Source organism: Clarias gariepinus, chromosome 21, assembly GCF_024256425.1.
Source record: "Clarias gariepinus isolate MV-2021 ecotype Netherlands chromosome 21, CGAR_prim_01v2, whole genome shotgun sequence".
NCBI lineage: Eukaryota > Metazoa > Chordata > Actinopteri > Siluriformes > Clariidae > Clarias > Clarias gariepinus.
This window is the reverse complement of record NC_071120.1, coordinates 16,899,297-16,917,385: the sequence shown is the minus strand read 5'-3', so window position 1 is coordinate 16,917,385 and position 18,089 is coordinate 16,899,297. Positions and strand designations below refer to the sequence as shown.

At 39.3% G+C, this 18,089-nt stretch overlaps 1 protein-coding gene across 1 annotated transcript in view; it reads left to right on the top strand.

The window, feature by feature from the left end:
* adgrv1 (adhesion G protein-coupled receptor V1) overlaps window positions 1-18,089 on the top strand; it is a 116,074-nt gene that overhangs the window by 3,563 nt on the left and 94,422 nt on the right. The window contains exons 3-12 of the mRNA XM_053481342.1: window positions 9,172-9,267; window positions 10,487-10,591; window positions 10,716-10,829; window positions 11,468-12,033; window positions 12,178-12,448; window positions 14,045-14,374; window positions 15,005-15,181; window positions 15,367-15,590; window positions 17,599-17,725; window positions 17,823-18,008. Of these exons, the coding sequence (XP_053337317.1) occupies window positions 9,172-9,267; window positions 10,487-10,591; window positions 10,716-10,829; window positions 11,468-12,033; window positions 12,178-12,448; window positions 14,045-14,374; window positions 15,005-15,181; window positions 15,367-15,590; window positions 17,599-17,725; window positions 17,823-18,008 (2,196 nt within the window). The remainder of the gene's footprint in view (window positions 1-9,171; window positions 9,268-10,486; window positions 10,592-10,715; window positions 10,830-11,467; window positions 12,034-12,177; window positions 12,449-14,044; window positions 14,375-15,004; window positions 15,182-15,366; window positions 15,591-17,598; window positions 17,726-17,822; window positions 18,009-18,089) is intronic.

The window sequence follows — 18,089 nt, the reverse complement described above, 5'->3', positions numbered from 1 at the left end:
CTAAACACTGTGATTTAAAAGCTGTCCCGCATGTTCATGCATTTTCTTCTTTTTTTTTGATGATCTCTTTGATATTAATGGGATTTCCTCGTGGTAATAGGCTAGAACTTATGTAGCATAGATTGACTATACTCACTGCACTTCTGGCAGATGCTGACACCAAATTAAAGAGTGCTGAAGCTGGAGTGAATCATTACGAATGAATTGATGGATCAGCTACGGTTGAGACTGATCAGCAGTGTGAGTCATTTTGTGTGGATGACAGCCTTGGGCTCTTTCTAGCATTCATAAATGCAGAAATACATATACTTTTTTTTTTTTTTACAACAAATCAAACCCTTTGCATTATCATGCTATGGTTACAAGAATTCATTTTCCTTTATAATCCATTCGATCTTCACTGGCTGTGAAATGCAAGGCAATCCTAGAACACAAAGACGGGCCTTTAATGCAGCACGTTTGGTACAATTAAGAACATACAGTATATACACAAAATCTGGGAATACATTAAATTCATTAAAAGCATTACGATTAAAAACACCTTGGTTTGGGGTCCACATTGTTTCACAAAGTGGGTTGCAGGGTGGGGACTCCATGGATTGGACTTGTTTGCTCATGGTTGCTCGATTCGATTAGGATCTGGGCAGTTTGGAGGCCAGGTCAGCAGCTTTCGGTACTTTGCCTGCTGGTGACCATTGCACTTTGTGTTTTGGTTTTTGTCTATCATGGCCAGCATTAACCTTATTTTAGTGATATTTCAGTGTTGCATTGGCTTTTCTGTGGGCTGAGACATCATGGGCATCCAAGGCATCATGGGCACGTCGAGGGTGAGCCTTGGATGCCCATGATCCTGTCATCAGTCATGTTGCTGTTATGGCTGGTCAGTGTAGATTCCATCAAGTAATGTGGCAGCTGCACGTTCAGCTGCTCTTTTTAAAGCTGATGTGGTTTTGGGCTGAACTTCCTTATGCTACAGACATTATCAAACTGAGAATGAGTAGCAAATGAATTATTTAAAGAGAATATTTAAAGGATGAAACAATTTATTAAACATGAAAGCTAGCATTAAAAGAAACTAAATAACAGCTGCAAACGACTGTGCACTTAGAAAGCTCTTTATACCTCTCTCCATTTTCTGTGTGTGTTTCTGGAAATTTATTACGGAATCTGAAATATGAAACTTATGAAGACTAGAGGGCACATTAAGTAAACTAAAAGACATTTAAAAAAATTTTTTTTGTAATTTTGAGGATTTTACAAGGAAAATTCATAACAAAGATACTTTACGTTGGTGTATTTGTGTGAATTGTATTGATTTTTATAAGAATTGTGTTTCGCCAATTTTCTTGTAAGCTGCCAATAATTCTGGAGATGACTGTAGCTCTGGCTGCCATTCTTCTCTTTAGGAGGTCTACAGTATGATGTGAATGATTTCTTTCTTTAGTTTTTGCGTGCATATGTGACCATCTGTGACCATTTTTTTTTTACAGACTTCCCACTTAAAATCTATCTAGCGCACTACAGATCTCTCTTGTACTCTTGTTCAAAACAGAAGAATCTCAAAGCGATTCCAGGCATGGCCTAACTGAGTGCTTCTCATTTTTTCAACTCTGGTCAAAGGACCCATAATCCCTAGCATGGCCTTTGATGTTTTTTCTATAGCTCCCTTTTCAGGTTGAAGTCATGCCACTTCAGCAGCACGACTGCCTTAAGCATCATCTTCTTGTGAGAGGAAACCCATAGTGACAGGCACAAATTCTCTGACTATTAGATTAAAGGGAAATGATGCCTGGCAAATAAGTATGAGAAAATCACTGGCCTAGAATTAAGCTTCCAGTGACTGAAGAAGAAAAACAGAAATGGTGAAGAGGGATGGAAAATCAAATGAAAAAATATACCTAGGTGTAAGTATTTGAAAATCTTATCCAATTAAATGCCTAAATTGCACTCAAGTGAAAGTCACATGGGTGCGATTATTAAATACAGTTACGTATAAAAAAAAAAAAATATTGTCTTTTAACCCATTATTGTTTTTAGAAGAAAAGTATGTGAAAACATTTAAAGCAACAATACTGTTTTGCCTAAAACTATCATTCAATCTTGTATATTTGTTGGTCATAACTTATGATACACAGTTTGCTTATAAATGAATCCAACATAACATATCCAGGAAATACACAGTATTTGCTAGTTTTAGGATTGGATTTGCTGGCTAGTCAATAAAGCCACTGAAACTGATGCTTGTCTAATCTGGAATTATCATGGAAATAGGCTAACTTGGATATAGACAAGAAAAATGAGCAAATTGCTTCCTAGTGAGGCACCTCAGTTTTACAGTCTTACTTCAGCATATTGAAACATTTTCCTATAGTTGGGCCAGGACGCTCATCCTCAAGTTCCAAACTGCAGTGTTGTGGCTTATACATATTCACACACACTTGGGTAGCTTTAGCATTACATCTATTCTGTATCATGAGAAGCTCAACAAAGACGAAGGACTGGCACATTAATGAAATTCAGTAGATATTAAACTGAGCCTGACATGTAGACATACAGTACACTATATGGACAAAAATATTTGGCCAAAACCAGCAATGATATTGTATCCAAATACTAGGGCAGGACGATATGGCAAAAATTTATACCACAATATATTTCTTAATTTTGGTCGATACCATATAATTCCAATATCGGTATGGGCAATATTAAAAAGCCTCAGGGAAAAACTGCCGAGGACACACACAATGGATATATATATACATATATATGTTTTTTTTTTTTTTTTTTAAATAAAAACAGTACAAAAAAATAAGGTTCACTTTTTATTTGTATTTAGCCTTTACAAACAAGAAATGTGAAATAAACTATCAAATAAATAAAACTCTCAGACTCAGCTTATTAGTAGAATTAGCAGAAGCGCGCATGCGCACACACACACACTCAGCCCCCACCCACCCCCAACTCCTTTCGATTAAAAGAAACTAAATAACAGCTGCAAACGACTGTGCACTTAGAAAGCTCTTTATACCTCTCTCCATTTTCTGTGTGTGTTTCTGGAAATTTATTACGGAATCTGAAATATGAAACTTATGAAGACTAGAGGGCACATTAAGTAAACTAAAAGACATTTAAAAAAATTTTTTTTGTAATTTTGAGGATTTTACAAGGAAAATTCATAACAAAGATACTTTACGTTGGTGTATTTGTGTGAATTGTATTGATTTTTATAAGAATTGTGTTTCGCCAATTTTCTTGTAAGCTGCCAATAATTCTGGAGATGACTGTAGCTCTGGCTGCCATTCTTCTCTTTAGGAGGTCTACAGTATGATGTGAATGATTTCTTTCTTTAGTTTTTGCGTGCATATGTGACCATCTGTGACCATTTTTTTTTTACAGACTTCCCACTTAAAATCTATCTAGCGCACTACAGATCTCTCTTGTACTCTTGTTCAAAACAGAAGAATCTCAAAGCGATTCCAGGCATGGCCTAACTGAGTGCTTCTCATTTTTTCAACTCTGGTCAAAGGACCCATAATCCCTAGCATGGCCTTTGATGTTTTTTCTATAGCTCCCTTTTCAGGTTGAAGTCATGCCACTTCAGCAGCACGACTGCCTTAAGCATCATCTTCTTGTGAGAGGAAACCCATAGTGACAGGCACAAATTCTCTGACTATTAGATTAAAGGGAAATGATGCCTGGCAAATAAGTATGAGAAAATCACTGGCCTAGAATTAAGCTTCCAGTGACTGAAGAAGAAAAACAGAAATGGTGAAGAGGGATGGAAAATCAAATGAAAAAATATACCTAGGTGTAAGTATTTGAAAATCTTATCCAATTAAATGCCTAAATTGCACTCAAGTGAAAGTCACATGGGTGCGATTATTAAATACAGTTACGTATAAAAAAAAAAAAATATTGTCTTTTAACCCATTATTGTTTTTAGAAGAAAAGTATGTGAAAACATTTAAAGCAACAATACTGTTTTGCCTAAAACTATCATTCAATCTTGTATATTTGTTGGTCATAACTTATGATACACAGTTTGCTTATAAATGAATCCAACATAACATATCCAGGAAATACACAGTATTTGCTAGTTTTAGGATTGGATTTGCTGGCTAGTCAATAAAGCCACTGAAACTGATGCTTGTCTAATCTGGAATTATCATGGAAATAGGCTAACTTGGATATAGACAAGAAAAATGAGCAAATTGCTTCCTAGTGAGGCACCTCAGTTTTACAGTCTTACTTCAGCATATTGAAACATTTTCCTATAGTTGGGCCAGGACGCTCATCCTCAAGTTCCAAACTGCAGTGTTGTGGCTTATACATATTCACACGCACTTGGGTAGCTTTAGCATTACATCTATTCTGTATCATGAGAAGCTCAACAAAGACGAAGGACTGGCACATTAATGAAATTCAGTAGATATTAAACTGAGCCTGACATGTAGACATACAGTACACTATATGGACAAAAATATTTGGCCAAAACCAGCAATGATATTGTATCCAAATACTAGGGCAGGACGATATGGCAAAAATTTATACCACAATATATTTCTTAATTTTGGTCGATACCATATAATTCCAATATCGGTATGGGCAATATTAAAAAGCCTCAGGGAAAAACTGCCGAGGACACACACAATGGATATATATATACATATATATGTTTTTTTTTTTTTTTTTTAAATAAAAACAGTACAAAAAAATAAGGTTCACTTTTTATTTGTATTTAGCCTTTACAAACAAGAAATGTGAAATAAACTATCAAATAAATAAAACTCTCAGACTCAGCTTATTAGTAGAATTAGCAGAAGCGCGCATGCGCACACACACACACTCAGCCCCCACCCACCCCCAACTCCTTTCGACTTCGCACACACATAGACACACATACTCTCTGCCTTACACACAAACTCCGCTTTGTCGCGAAACACAAGAGGAGAGGAAAAATGGATCTTTACCCTCTATGAAACTTGCTTTTGCTTTATACGCACGCTGTACAAACACGCTAACAAACACAAAATTAAATATGTTTCACACACACACACACACACACACACACACACGTGGTCACAGTGTTATAGTAAACAGAACACGCGTGCACAGATGTTAATTATACCAGTAAGAGACGGGCACTAAGACCCAGCAGGGAAGACAATTACCGACAATTCCGCAAAAGAGAGAAAAAACGTTGGCTCATATATTCAAATGTATATTGAAATATCGGAAAGAAAGAGTTGCATTGTGACTCTTTGTAGATTTAGAGAAGGCGTACGACAGGGTGCCAAGAGAGGAGCTGTGGTGTTGTATTAGGAAGTCTGGAATGGCAGAGAAGTATGTTAGAGTGGTGCAGGACATGTATGAGAGCTGTAAGACAGTGGTGAGATGTGCTGTAGGTGTAACAGAAGAGTTTAAGGTGGAGGTGGGTCTGCATCAAGGATCGGCTCTAAGCCCCTTTTTGTTTGCTCTGGTGATGGAAAGGATGACAGATGAGGTTAGACAGGAGTCTCCATGGACTATGATGTTTGCAGATGACATTGTGCTTTGTAACGAAAGCAGGGAAGAAACTTTGGAGAGGTGGAGGTACGCTCTGGAAAGCAGAGGAATGAGGGTTAGCCGCGGCAAGACGGAATACATGTGTGTGAATGAGAGGAACCCAAGTGGAATGGTGAGGATCTAGGGAGCAGAGGTAAAGAAGGTGCAGGACTTTAAGTACTAAGGGTCAACGGTCCAAAGCAATGGAGAGTGTGGAAAGCAGGTGAAGAGGCGGGTACAGGCAGGTTGTAATGGGTGGAGAAAAGTTGCAGGTGTGTTGTGCAGGTGGCACTGAAGAAAACTGAGTTGGAGGTAGCAGAGCTGAAGATGTTGAGGTTTTTCTTGGGAGTAACAAGTATGGATAGGATCAAGAATGAGTTCATCAGAGGGACAACCCACGTTAGATGTTTTGGAGATAAAGTCAGAGAGGCCAGATTGAGGTGGTTTGGACATGTTCAGAGGAGAGATTGTGAATATATCGGTAGAAGGATTCTGAGGTTTGAACTGCCAGGCAGGAGGTCTAGAGGAAGACCAAAGAGGAGATTTATGGATGCAGTGAGAGAGGACATGAAGTTAGTTGGTGTGAGAGAAAAGGATGCAGAGAATAGGGTTAGATGGAGGCAGATGATTCGCTGTGGCGGCCCCTGAAAGGGAACAGCCGAAAGACAAAGAAGAAGAAAAATCTAGAATTTAGACTTTTTCTAGAATAGAAAAAATCTATCGCGATATTTATTCATATCCAATTATTGTCCAGCCCTACCAAATACATATACTTCAATATGGAGTTGGTCCCTCTTTTGCAGCTATAACTGTTTGCACCACAGGTGTGTTCCAAACGGCCTGAAGTACCCTGCGAAGTATACTTCACAGGGTGTTCAGCCATGTTAAGTGTGATTCCAAACTGCAGGGAGTGAAAATGTTCAGTTTATAGGTAACTGGAAAAGGTGTAGGGAATGAGTGAACAACAGGTCTTCACTTCACCGGAAAAGGGAATGAAATATTTCCCATAAGTCGCTGGAGCGTGAAAAAAATAGAGTTTGAAAAAGGATTTATATATTTATTATCATTATTATAGAGGACGACATCATATTTAAAAAACACAAAAATTTACATTTTACCTTAATCAAGAAATCCGTAGTATTATTCAATATAGGCTAGTAATCTGTAAAAAAAGAAAAATCTCCATACATCTTTATTAATTATTATTATTAATCTTTCATCTTTAAGTCTTTTAGTTTTTTTTTTATTATACAGGTTTCAACAGTATATGTTTTATAATGGTATCAGTTTTTGCTTTAATAAATAATCAATATTTAATGTCCGTAGTGTGAAACTTCCACAGCAGCAGCGAAAGGTATACAAGGTGCTTATGTTACCATGGTAACGCAAAATAAACGTCTACGCTGGTGACATTGCAGGGTGTTCCGAATGGTGGAGTTTTGTCGAGGGAAGTTCCCTTCACCGACATTTCCTGCAAACAGAGCAGGGAGAACCCTGTGAAGTACACTTTGAAATGGAACGCAGGCAACAATATTAGGTGGCAACCCACCAACGACAGAGCTCGAACCCGGATGCTCAAATCCCTAGATTAAAACCCTCGAGCCGTAGCTGTTTGAGCCACCACAGCCGCAATGTTACTGTATCTCATAAGGTAATATAGAGGTCAGAAGTCCTGATTGGAGAACCCGGTGTAGCAGGCATGGTCAGATGTAGTTAACACAACTTCTTCCCACAGACAATGTGTACGTTCCATGTCTTTTGAACAGAACGTTCTTGTTGCTTTTATTGTAAAGATTCCCTTGAAGTGCATCATACTGCACATCCAGTCCTAGTTATAGATCAAAGTGTCTAACAGAAGAATATATACAGATTTTTAGACAAAAAAAAATTGGTTATGGAGAACTTTGGGTGCAAGTAGAATTAAGAAATAAGTGAAAATTGAAAATGACATTTATCTTCTCTTTCAGTCAAACTGTTCACTTGCACGTTGTGCTCGACAGAGACCCTGCTTAGCATGGTTCCATAAGCAGTTGTCAGGATTTGATTAATGATGTTCTGCCTCAGTTTTTGGTCTTCCTGTCAGCTATTGAAAAATGAGACTCAAAGAGGACAGAAGTCAGGGTTGCTGTGGAACCATGAGCCTTATCTTGGTGATGCACAGTAATTACTGTTATCAACAACTTCTTATCAAATTAGAGTTGGTCGAGTGTACAGCTTTCCTCCCATACATTTCCACACTATTATATCAAGGTTAACATTATTATTCAAATAGGAATTTGATTTGGTCTATGGTGCAACACTCTACCAAACAGACATAAATGGCAACTAAACTTGTATAAAAGTACGAATATCTTTTTTGCAACACCATTAAATGCTTCTCAGCCACCCTCACACTCACACACACATCCACCCACACACACACACATACACATGCACATGAGAGAATTCACCACCATAAGATTTCTGATATCTTTTACCAGTTAATAAAAATAGTTATGAAATTTCTGAAATAAGCTATTTATTTATTTATTAGGATATAGTATTTTACAGATGATACTCTAACACAGCATTCAGAGACAGTGTGTTAGAAATAAAAAGATTCTTTAAGGATGTTCATTTAGGATCCGGTCATTATATTTAGGGACATCCAGACCGGAATGGCTTTGAGGAAAGTGCGCATGGTGCTGTGATTGAAGTTATGCTCGGCAGAAGGGATTGTTCGTGGGTGTATGTGTTTAGTGTCTGTGTGACTGCTGCAACCAGAGCTCAGTGAATAAAAGAATGCTTTGTTACAGCTGGGAACAGCCTCACTGAATACACAGCTGAATGCAGAGGTTTGCGCTACGGTTAATCTCATAGCTGTGTTTTTTCCGGTTCTTCTGTACTGTCTTTTGTGCTATCTCTCATTTATGTCACATTACCTACAAACACACATATACTGTTGTTTTGTTCTCTGTGTTATTATAAGTAACTACTGCAAGACCATAACCCTAACCACGGAAATGAAAAAGATATCATATAACCTTTTTTTTGCAAGTTGCATGCTGTGTTAAAAAAAAAGAAAAAAAGATTTCCATGTATTTACCAGAGTATGACATGATTTTTCATATTGTTCTTGTCATTGTGGTGAAATTTGGCCCTTTCAAAGAAACTAACACACGTAAACATGTACATTTGTCTTATCATCACGTTCATTCACATCATGATGAACCTAACTTTAACCTGAATCTTCAGTAAGCGAAAGGAAAGTATTTGGTCTGTTTGGTTATTTAAATAGAGGCTGCAGTTATGTATTTAAGAAATTCAAGGGTTTTTATGTGGGGACCAGCCAAATGTTTCCTCAAGGTCGAAACTGTCAGCTACTTCTTATATCAGTGCAGGAGCATCTCCTTCTTTTTCTTAAATTTTCTCTTTTTTCCTCTCTCTCTCTCACACACACACAAAAACACAAAACTTAAACAATCTAATGTCAGAATCCTGTTAAAAGTGTTGCTTTGATGTTTGTTTTTTGCAATTAGAACTTACACTTGTTCAAATTTGCACTCAACACTATTTGTACGATGCTTTATTTAAATTTTTTTTTTTTTTTTGCATATAGACTAACCGGTATCACCCATGTAATTTCAGAGCTCATCAAACGGTGTGACTATTGGAACTCCAAACACGGCCAGGATCACTATCTTGTCCAATGACAATGCCTTTGGAATTATATCCTTTAACTCAGTAAGATTTTGTCATTTTAACATTATAACTATTTTATTATCATATTGTATATATACTTTTTCATGATATATATCTTTTTGTACATACTAGTGATGGGTCGTTTATGAACGATTCATTCTTTTTGAAGGAGTCTTTAACGTGACTCAGAAGAACGAGTAGTCTCAGAGAGTGATTCGTTCATTTCCTTCTGGGCGCTCATGAGCAAAGCATCGCAAAACCTTTGTAGGTTATGTACAGGAAACAGAAATTAGTCGTCTAGCCCAAGTCGTTCATTCTTTTTTTACTGCAGACGCTATGCAGTGCAATAGATTTAAAAAAACGAACGACTCGGACTAGAAGACTCATGAGAAGAACCGTTTTATTCTGTTTCCTGTGTAAGGCACTGCATAGCGTCTATAAGAGTCACATGACAAAAGAACGAACGATTCGGACTAGAAGATATGAGTGGTGAGCTGCTCATTCTGTTTATCATAATTTGTCCTTAGCTGCATTGTAATATTTTTATTACTGGAACTATAGCCAAATTTGTGTAAGTAGACACGTTGGGGCTCTGTTTATTGAAAATGTAACATTTTATTTCTGATCAAAAGAACGAAAATAAACTAAATGACTCAAAAGCTTCATTCATTTTGATGAACGAGATTCAAAGAGCCGAGTCACTAAAATGATCCAAACCTCCCATCACTAGTACATACCAAGACCGCCAGCTACAGCTAACCGTTACCAGGGTGACTCCTGGAGAAAGTTGTTTTTGCATGTTTATTGAAGGCAGTTAAAATCTAAGGGGTGGAGGGAGATGAGGAAATGAGACTTTGGGGAGGTGGTGAGGGTGGAATGCCTTTGCAAAGGGGTTGTTCAGGTGGCAGTCTCTTGGGTTGCTAGGGTGAGTCAAAATACACACATAAGCACTTTACTGACGGGAATAACTTGTCAATAGAAGTTTGAATATTGTCATGAAACTACAGTAGATTGTGCTGCCATCTCGCAGTCAGCCCTTTGATCTTTCATATTAGTTTTGGCAACAAAATCAAATATATGACACCGGTAATTCACAGTGCAATAATGAAAAAATCTCACCTGTAGTTTAAGCTAAAGCTGCTAAGCAGATAGCTCCATAATGTACATGATTTCTAAACTAATCGGTTCATCTCGATGTCAATATATCTAAACAGTAATTTTGAGTAGTGCAGTACTCAGATTTCTTTTTTTTTATCCGCAGTCCAGCCTGATATCTGTAGAGGAGCCAAAAGGCAGGAACCTGTACGTGCCTCTTACTCTCATACGAGAAAAGGGAACTTACGGGTCTGTAACTGTGAATTTTGAGGTGAGCCCTAAGAATGTTAGCATAACAATAAATCATTCTTATCAGATGTTGAATAATAATCTTGTTTTTATACTCTATTAATGTATGTTGAGATGAGAATGATGAGAATGATTCCCACTGACAGATCTTTGGAGGCCCGAATCCAGCCAGCGAGGATCTGAGTCCAGACAGAGGAAACCTCACTATTCCTCCGGGACAGGCAGTGGTGGTCTTTAGTATAATGATACATGATGATAAGGTAGTGTTGACTTCAGAACTTCTTGTTTTTTTTCTGCATTTTGTAACACTGACATGTACTGTACAGTATGAGCTAAATTAAAGGCTACAGAAAAGAAAAAAATATACGAAAATGAAATTAATTTTAACATAAAGTACAGAAATGATGCAGTGGCATTTATTTTAACATTTGGTGAACTATAACAACTTAATATATTTAATGACTTGATTCATTTTCAAAGTCTAGCCGGATTTCATTTAAAATTGAAATGGTGTTGTGTTAAAACCCAACATGTCAGAATTCAATGGCATAGTTAAGTAATATTCAGGATTACAGTTTCTTTTTTGTTAAACATTGACCGGACAACAACAATAAAACATATTATATCAATATTGTACACCCAAAAAAGAATTGTGTAACATTTGTAGTCTATGCTGACTATTCCACCAGTCTGAATTCCCTCTATCACAGGATAGCCACCAGTCTGGGTGTACAAGAGTGAAAATAGATGTACAATATATAGCAAATTACTCTAAGCCTCAGTTTATGCTTTGTTATGTTATATCGACTTACAATAACTTTGGCAAACATTACACTACATTAGTAGGAGTTCATGTCTTTTTGTTGGCCTTAGTTCCTTTCCTTCTTGTTTAAACAAGGTTCCAGAAGATGATGAAGTCTTCACTGTGCAGTTGACCGGAGTAGGAGGAGGTGCCTTACTAAACCCCAACAGTACGAGTGTGCAGATTAAAATCTCTCGTAACGATGCCCCTGTGCGCTTCTCACAACCCTCTTTTGCTGTGTCTGAAAGTGCCGGTGTCATAAATCTCACTGTTACGCGTGGAAGAACCGATGGCGGCTTTCTCATCGGCTCTGATGATGGAGAAGTGTCTGTCATGTATTCTATAGTGACGGGTAATGGAGCAGCCAGTGCCACACTGGACCAGGACTTTGTGGACCTACAGCTTAAAAGGGTGGTGCTTTTTCCTCCGAAGATTTATGAAGCAGTGCTGCGTTTTAACATAGTTGATGACAGAATTCCAGAAATTGCCGAGTCCTTTCAGGTGATTCTTCTGGAAGAGACACTGGTGGGTGATGCAGTACTGGTGTCTCCTAGCTTTGTGCAGGTGACTATCGAGCCAAATGACAAGCCATACGGTGTGCTCTCAATCAGCATTCCTCCTTCAACACAACCTGTTATAATTAATGAAGACACAACTATGAGGTAAGGTGATTTTTTTGCACAAGATATCTTTGCTATATGGACATATTAGTATTGTCCTTTTTACCAATTAAGACCATTAAATAAAAGTCGAGTCAAAACAAAATGGCAGTATAAATCTTCATAATCTACTTTCCTCCTCCATAGGTTTGAAGGCATTACCATAGTGAGAAATGGAGGAACACATGGTCTTGTCTCTGTAAACTGGACTATAATACGGAACTCCACAGACAGGACCCTGGTCTCTAGTGACCTGTCTCCGATTTCTGGAACTTTGTTCTTGGCACAAGGGCAAATGAGTGCCATCTTGCCCTTAAACATCACTCAGGATGACCTCCCTGAAGAAGCAGAGGCTTTCCTGCTTAGACTGATCCCTCAGTCTGTGCAGGGTGGCGCTGAAGTAGATGAACCCATGGAGGTAATTGAGGTTGATGTTCATATTCTGTGGTATTAATGTCCAAATATGTCCATGTTGAAGGTAGTTGAACAGGAAGACGGTTCTTTATTAAGTGTGCTATGATATGAAAATGGGTTGACAATTATTTTTTTCTCCCTAATTTAGTCGTGTCCAATTCCTCCCCTTCACTAGGGGGCTCCCACATTAAGGCTACTACTACCACTCAGTCTGGAGGGCCGAAGACTATCATGTGTTTCCCCCGAACCACGTGGCTCCAGTCGAGAACAGCGCTATCCGCTATCCTCCTTCCGCTTGCGTGAGCTCACAGGCGCTCCTGATTGGCTGTAGAGCCGTGATTAATGTGGGAGCACTAAGTTCCTCTTATCCCTCCCCACTAAGAGAGCTCGGCCAATCAGCTCTCTGCGCTCCCCGGCTCTCTGGCTGGAAAGGTTTGAAAGGAATCGAACTTGCGATCTCCAGATGATAGGGCCAGCACTTTACTACTGCGCCACTCGGAGGCCACGGGTTGTCATTTTTCATTGCTTTAATCAGACAAAGTGTAATGTTAATCATATTGCATGTTGAAAAGAATGAAAAAGGTCAAGACCAAAATAACTACACATAAGGGATTTTCCATAGGTTTTACTTTGAGGTTCCCATTCCAAGGGGTACAAAGTCATAATTCTGGGAAGTTATGCCACCTGGGAAGTCCTTTGACCACAGGAAGTCATGTCAGGCACATGGCTCTTTCCTTAACCCCTTTGCTGAGGTTTTTGAATAGTAGACCCACGATCCATTCTGCATCAAGTTAAAGTATCAAGATGAGAACTTGAGTGGTGAAGAACTGTTTTTAGATCAGTGGAAAACTTGTAATCATCTGGATCGCACTTAGGGGGTGAAGAGGGATGTGGTCTGAGAGCCATATGCATCTGTCTGGCATAGTGACATCAATGCAGTGTTGGGTGCATTAACCGTCACCTGTCTGTTCCCTTCATGTGGTCCTAATGGAAAATAAATCTGCCAGAAGAGTGCAGAAGGCCTCTGCGTGCCTTCTTTTCTTAACTTTATAACTGTGGTATCCTGATTATGTGCGAAAGCAGTGGGGAGATCAAGTCCTTGTTTACTTTTAAGCCATTAAATTGCACCAGAGCATAAATGTGGTAGATTACCCCCACTGATGCAGCACTGCTCTGCTGTGCATATGGCTGGCAGGAATTGACTCAGCAACATGTGGGGGCTGAATGGAAAGGGGCAGATTATAGCTTGTATATGTCAAGCACCCATAATTTTACTTTGAAAAATCCTTCTCAGCAAGACGCAAAGCAAAATATTGAGAGAATTCTCTCGCCTGGTTCTAAAGATGTCTGGATAAATGACTAAAGGGGTAATAAAGTGGTTTGTGAATACTATTTTTGGCTGTGGGGCTTAATGAAAGAGGGAGGTTTGCTAAGAATAGCACATAGTTTTATGCAGATGAACTTACATTAGATGTGTGTAGAGAAGAGGATCTGCATTTCATGCTACACAGATTTTATTATTAGTATGATGGAGCTCGTTTTCAATAACTTTATTGCTACTATATGGTTCAAAATTGTTTTGTTTTTTTATCATCCCCAGATGATATTCTACATCCAGGATAGTGATGATATTTATGGACGATTTGGCTTCCATCCACGTGAGAGACAGAGTATTCAGAGCCAGCCTGAGGGGCGCTTCCTATCCCTAAGCTTCCTGCGTGAAGCGGGCACTCTAGGGGAAGTGCGCTTGGCCTTTTCAGCCCTCTACATTCCTGCCGGGACACTGGATCCGGCGAGGGCTCGGGATGGCGTGCTGAATGGCACCAGTGCCAACAGTTTGCTGTTCAGTTCGGGTCAGTCGAGGGCTCAAGTCATCCTACCCATCCGTAACGATGCCTTCTTGCAAAACGGAGCCCGCTTTCTCATCCAGGTACTTTCTCAACAAACCGCCAACCATGTGAAAACATGGTCGAGTACCCCCGTGTTTTGCATGGCACTGGCTTTTAATCTTTTTGCTTACAGCCCCTGTTTATATGTCCTGTCCTTTCTTAATACTTAGGGCCACCTTAAGTGTCTTAACAATTTATTCTTCTTTAGTACAAGAGTCTCTCGATCAGCTTGTCTGGTAATTAGCAATCTTGAGTCATGGGCATTTAAGTGGTTTGGCTTGTAGCCATGGGATTTGTATTGGTGCCCAAACAAATAACCCCTTCTTCAAGCAATGCTGAGAAATAAACACAACACACACACACATACAGAAAAAAACTGTAGGAACTAATCAAGAGCTCATTGAAGGACTCAGACAATATACACATACTTACACACGTACAGTATACACAGGAGTACTGACTGACACCTGGGAGCAGGTGATGGAAAAGTCTCACCGTGTAATATAAGATCTTCTTACTTGATGTGATAAACATGAGACAACGCTGGATGAATACCAGCTTGATATACATTGTATTATAAAGCAACTCTTTTATATGTATTTTGATGCAGATGTTGTAAGATTTGTTCAAAACAACACTAATTCCAGCATTATCTGTTCTTTCTTTCTCAGCTGGACAGTTTGCAGCTGGTGAACATCACTCCTCCGATTCCTTCAGTGAGCCCTCGCTTTGGTGGCGCTATCAACATCTCCCTGGTTATCACACCTGACATTGCTAATGGAGAGATCGGGTTCACCAGTAACCAGACAGTGGTGGCAACAGAACCTGAGGAGTCAAACGCCAGCATGGTATATCAGGTTCTTTAGGAAAGGACTAACTTAATATAATATTAATTAATATAACTTATTATATAAACTCTTGTCAGTTTTGCTTTTCAGTTATTGTTACATACTGTAAATGTCATGAAAGTGTTCATGAAACATACTGTACATGTACATACTTGTCCTGAGCATATACTGTACATTTTTTTTAGATCATTCTTCCCTTGAGGCGAGATGGCACAGATGGACAGGCTGTGGTTTTCTGGAGTGTCCGACCTGTTGGAGAGAACAGAGTTGACGTTACCACAAGTGACCTTTCGCCTTTCACTGGATCGGTCACATTTTTATCAGGACAAAGTGAAGCAAACATCTCCATCTCCATCATGGCAGATAATGTTCCAGAAATCAATGAAACGGTCCTACTTACATTAGACAGGTGATGTGCACTTCTTACTTTGGCCATTTCAGATGGAAGCACCGTTCGCACTTGATTTGTTGGTGCAAAAGCATGTTTTGGGAGGTTTTTCTTTTTTAAAGAAAACAAAGACAATAAAGTAAAAAACAGGTTAAATTTAAACAATTAGCTTATCAGCTATAAACGGTCACCAGTGCAAATCATATGATCTGGAGACCATCACATGGCAGAAACATGACTGTTAATGCTGATACATAGCAATGATCATAGATTTTATTTTAGTAACCTGTTTATTATTATGTTCATTATATTTAGCAGTAAGCAGCATCACCTTGCACCTCCAGGGCTGGGGGTTCAAATGTTGCCTATGGTCTGTGTGCACGGAGTTACAGTAGCATGTTCTCCCTGTGCTTCGTGGGTTTCCTCCAAATACTCTGGTTTCCTCTCACAGTCCAAGGACACGCAGTGTAGGCTGATTGGCATTTCCAAATTGCGTAAGCTTGTGCCCTGTGATGAGCTGGCACCCATTGTGGCCTAAGTTTTCTGGAATAGGCTCCTGTCCCCATGCCCCTACACAGGAGTATAATTAATAGATGAATGAATGTTTATTATACTGTAAGTCTTCCATTCATCTAGGAACATCTCTAACCAGGGTCTGTAAAGGCCAATGGTGACCATTTTGTGACCCCATTTGTACGATTGTGGTCGTACTTTGGACTGCAGAAGAACACCGGAGAGCCACCAAGCATAGGGAGAACATGCAAACTCCATGAACACTGACCCAACACTGGAATTGGACCCAGGACCTCGAGGTGCAAGGCGAAGTCCACTGTGCCGCCATTATGTCTTAGATCATATATAATGTACAACATACAAGTGTCTGTGAATTAGAAGTTCGTATAAATACAATAATTTTTTATAATGAATGTATTCGTAAACTTGTGAAACCACAAAAAAATTATTTTTTATCCTCTGACTAATCAAACCTGAGAATTTTAAGAATTTGCACTATGATTTATCCGTGTCATGATGTATGATTAATTAGCTAACACTAAATCAGTAGCCTCTGTTACAAAAAATGTTAACTATTATGTTGATGTTTTGACTGATTTCAGTTTTGTCTGTTTTTTTTTTGTGTCTGTTTTTTATTATTTATTTATAGTTGGCTATGTGTATTGTCTGCACATTCAAACTTTTTGTCAGTTACTTCAGCCACGTATTTAGTTCTATGTACAGAAAATTGAGACAAGAAGAAGGTTCCCACAAAAGGTTTTCTGTTAATAGCAGTAAGACATGAGTGCGGTGACTTAAGCTCCCCATTCCATGTTTTTCTTTAAGTGAAGACCCCTCTCGTGTTAATGAGTTCTGACGGGAACGCTCCTTCTCCTTGCCTCCCACTCTTCCTTTGCAGGGTAGAAACTGCACGCTTTGTAGTGTACTTCGGGTAAGTGTACACTGAAGAGATTTTGCCCTTTTGTGTGCTGTGAATCTGCACTTTGTGTGATGGACCTCTTTGGACTATGCCTTAACATTTCGATGGGTGAAGTCTCTTTTATCTGGGTGTGTGAAATGAAGAGAGAGGGTGTGTGCCTGTGTGCGTGCATGCAAATTGTGTGAATCAGTCAGGTCCAGAGCATTGCTCTCTTTTCTCATTTAGCACCTAATTTACCCGCTTCCTTTATGCTCTGCTGTAAAGCCATCAGTGTTTGTATGCATGCGGTGCATCCTGTGAATACGTTTGTTTGGAATGCTGCTCCCTGTCTAGTCTTTGTCTGCCATTTTACTAATTATCTGGAGCTTGGAGCTTCAGAGCGGCCTAAGCCAAGCTGAGTTAACACACTGGCCCCCCTGCTGGGTGGTTCTATGCTTGTAGGCTGTTCCAAAACATGGCTAGTCAAAGCAACCCCCACAAACATGTTTCAGGACGGCCGTCTACAAAAACAAGCTAATCCAATACCAATTTTCACAGCAATGTGCGTGCTGAATATGTATACATAAAGGTAAAAAATCTGTGCTGTTCGATCACTAGGACTAATACGGAGAACCAGATTCTGAAGCCTGGTTTCACCAGCCGGGAGATCGTTATACTAGAGAATGATGACCCTGGCGGAGTCTTCGAGTTCTCTCCAGTCTCTAGAGGCCCCTGGTTTATCAACGTAAGAATAACATATCCTTGCTGCACCAGTCACATTTCGCTCTTCCAGCTGTACTTATACAAATAACCCAATTCCTCTGTATCTGTCCTCTCTACAGGAGGGACAGACAGTGGAGCTGAGAGTTATCAGACAGCAAGGCCAGCTGTTGAACCAGCTAGTGAGATACACGGTGACACCTTCCGGAAACCAGGATTTTTATGGCGCCACAGGCATCCTGGAGTTCCAGCCTGGGGAGAGGGAGGTTGTAGTGGCTCTAGTAGCCATACCTGATGGGCTTCCAGAGGTAGGAATTGTTGCCAGGTTTAGTGCATGTATATGAGGTTTTCTTGAGTCAGATCTTAGATGGTCAGCAGTTAGTGTTTGT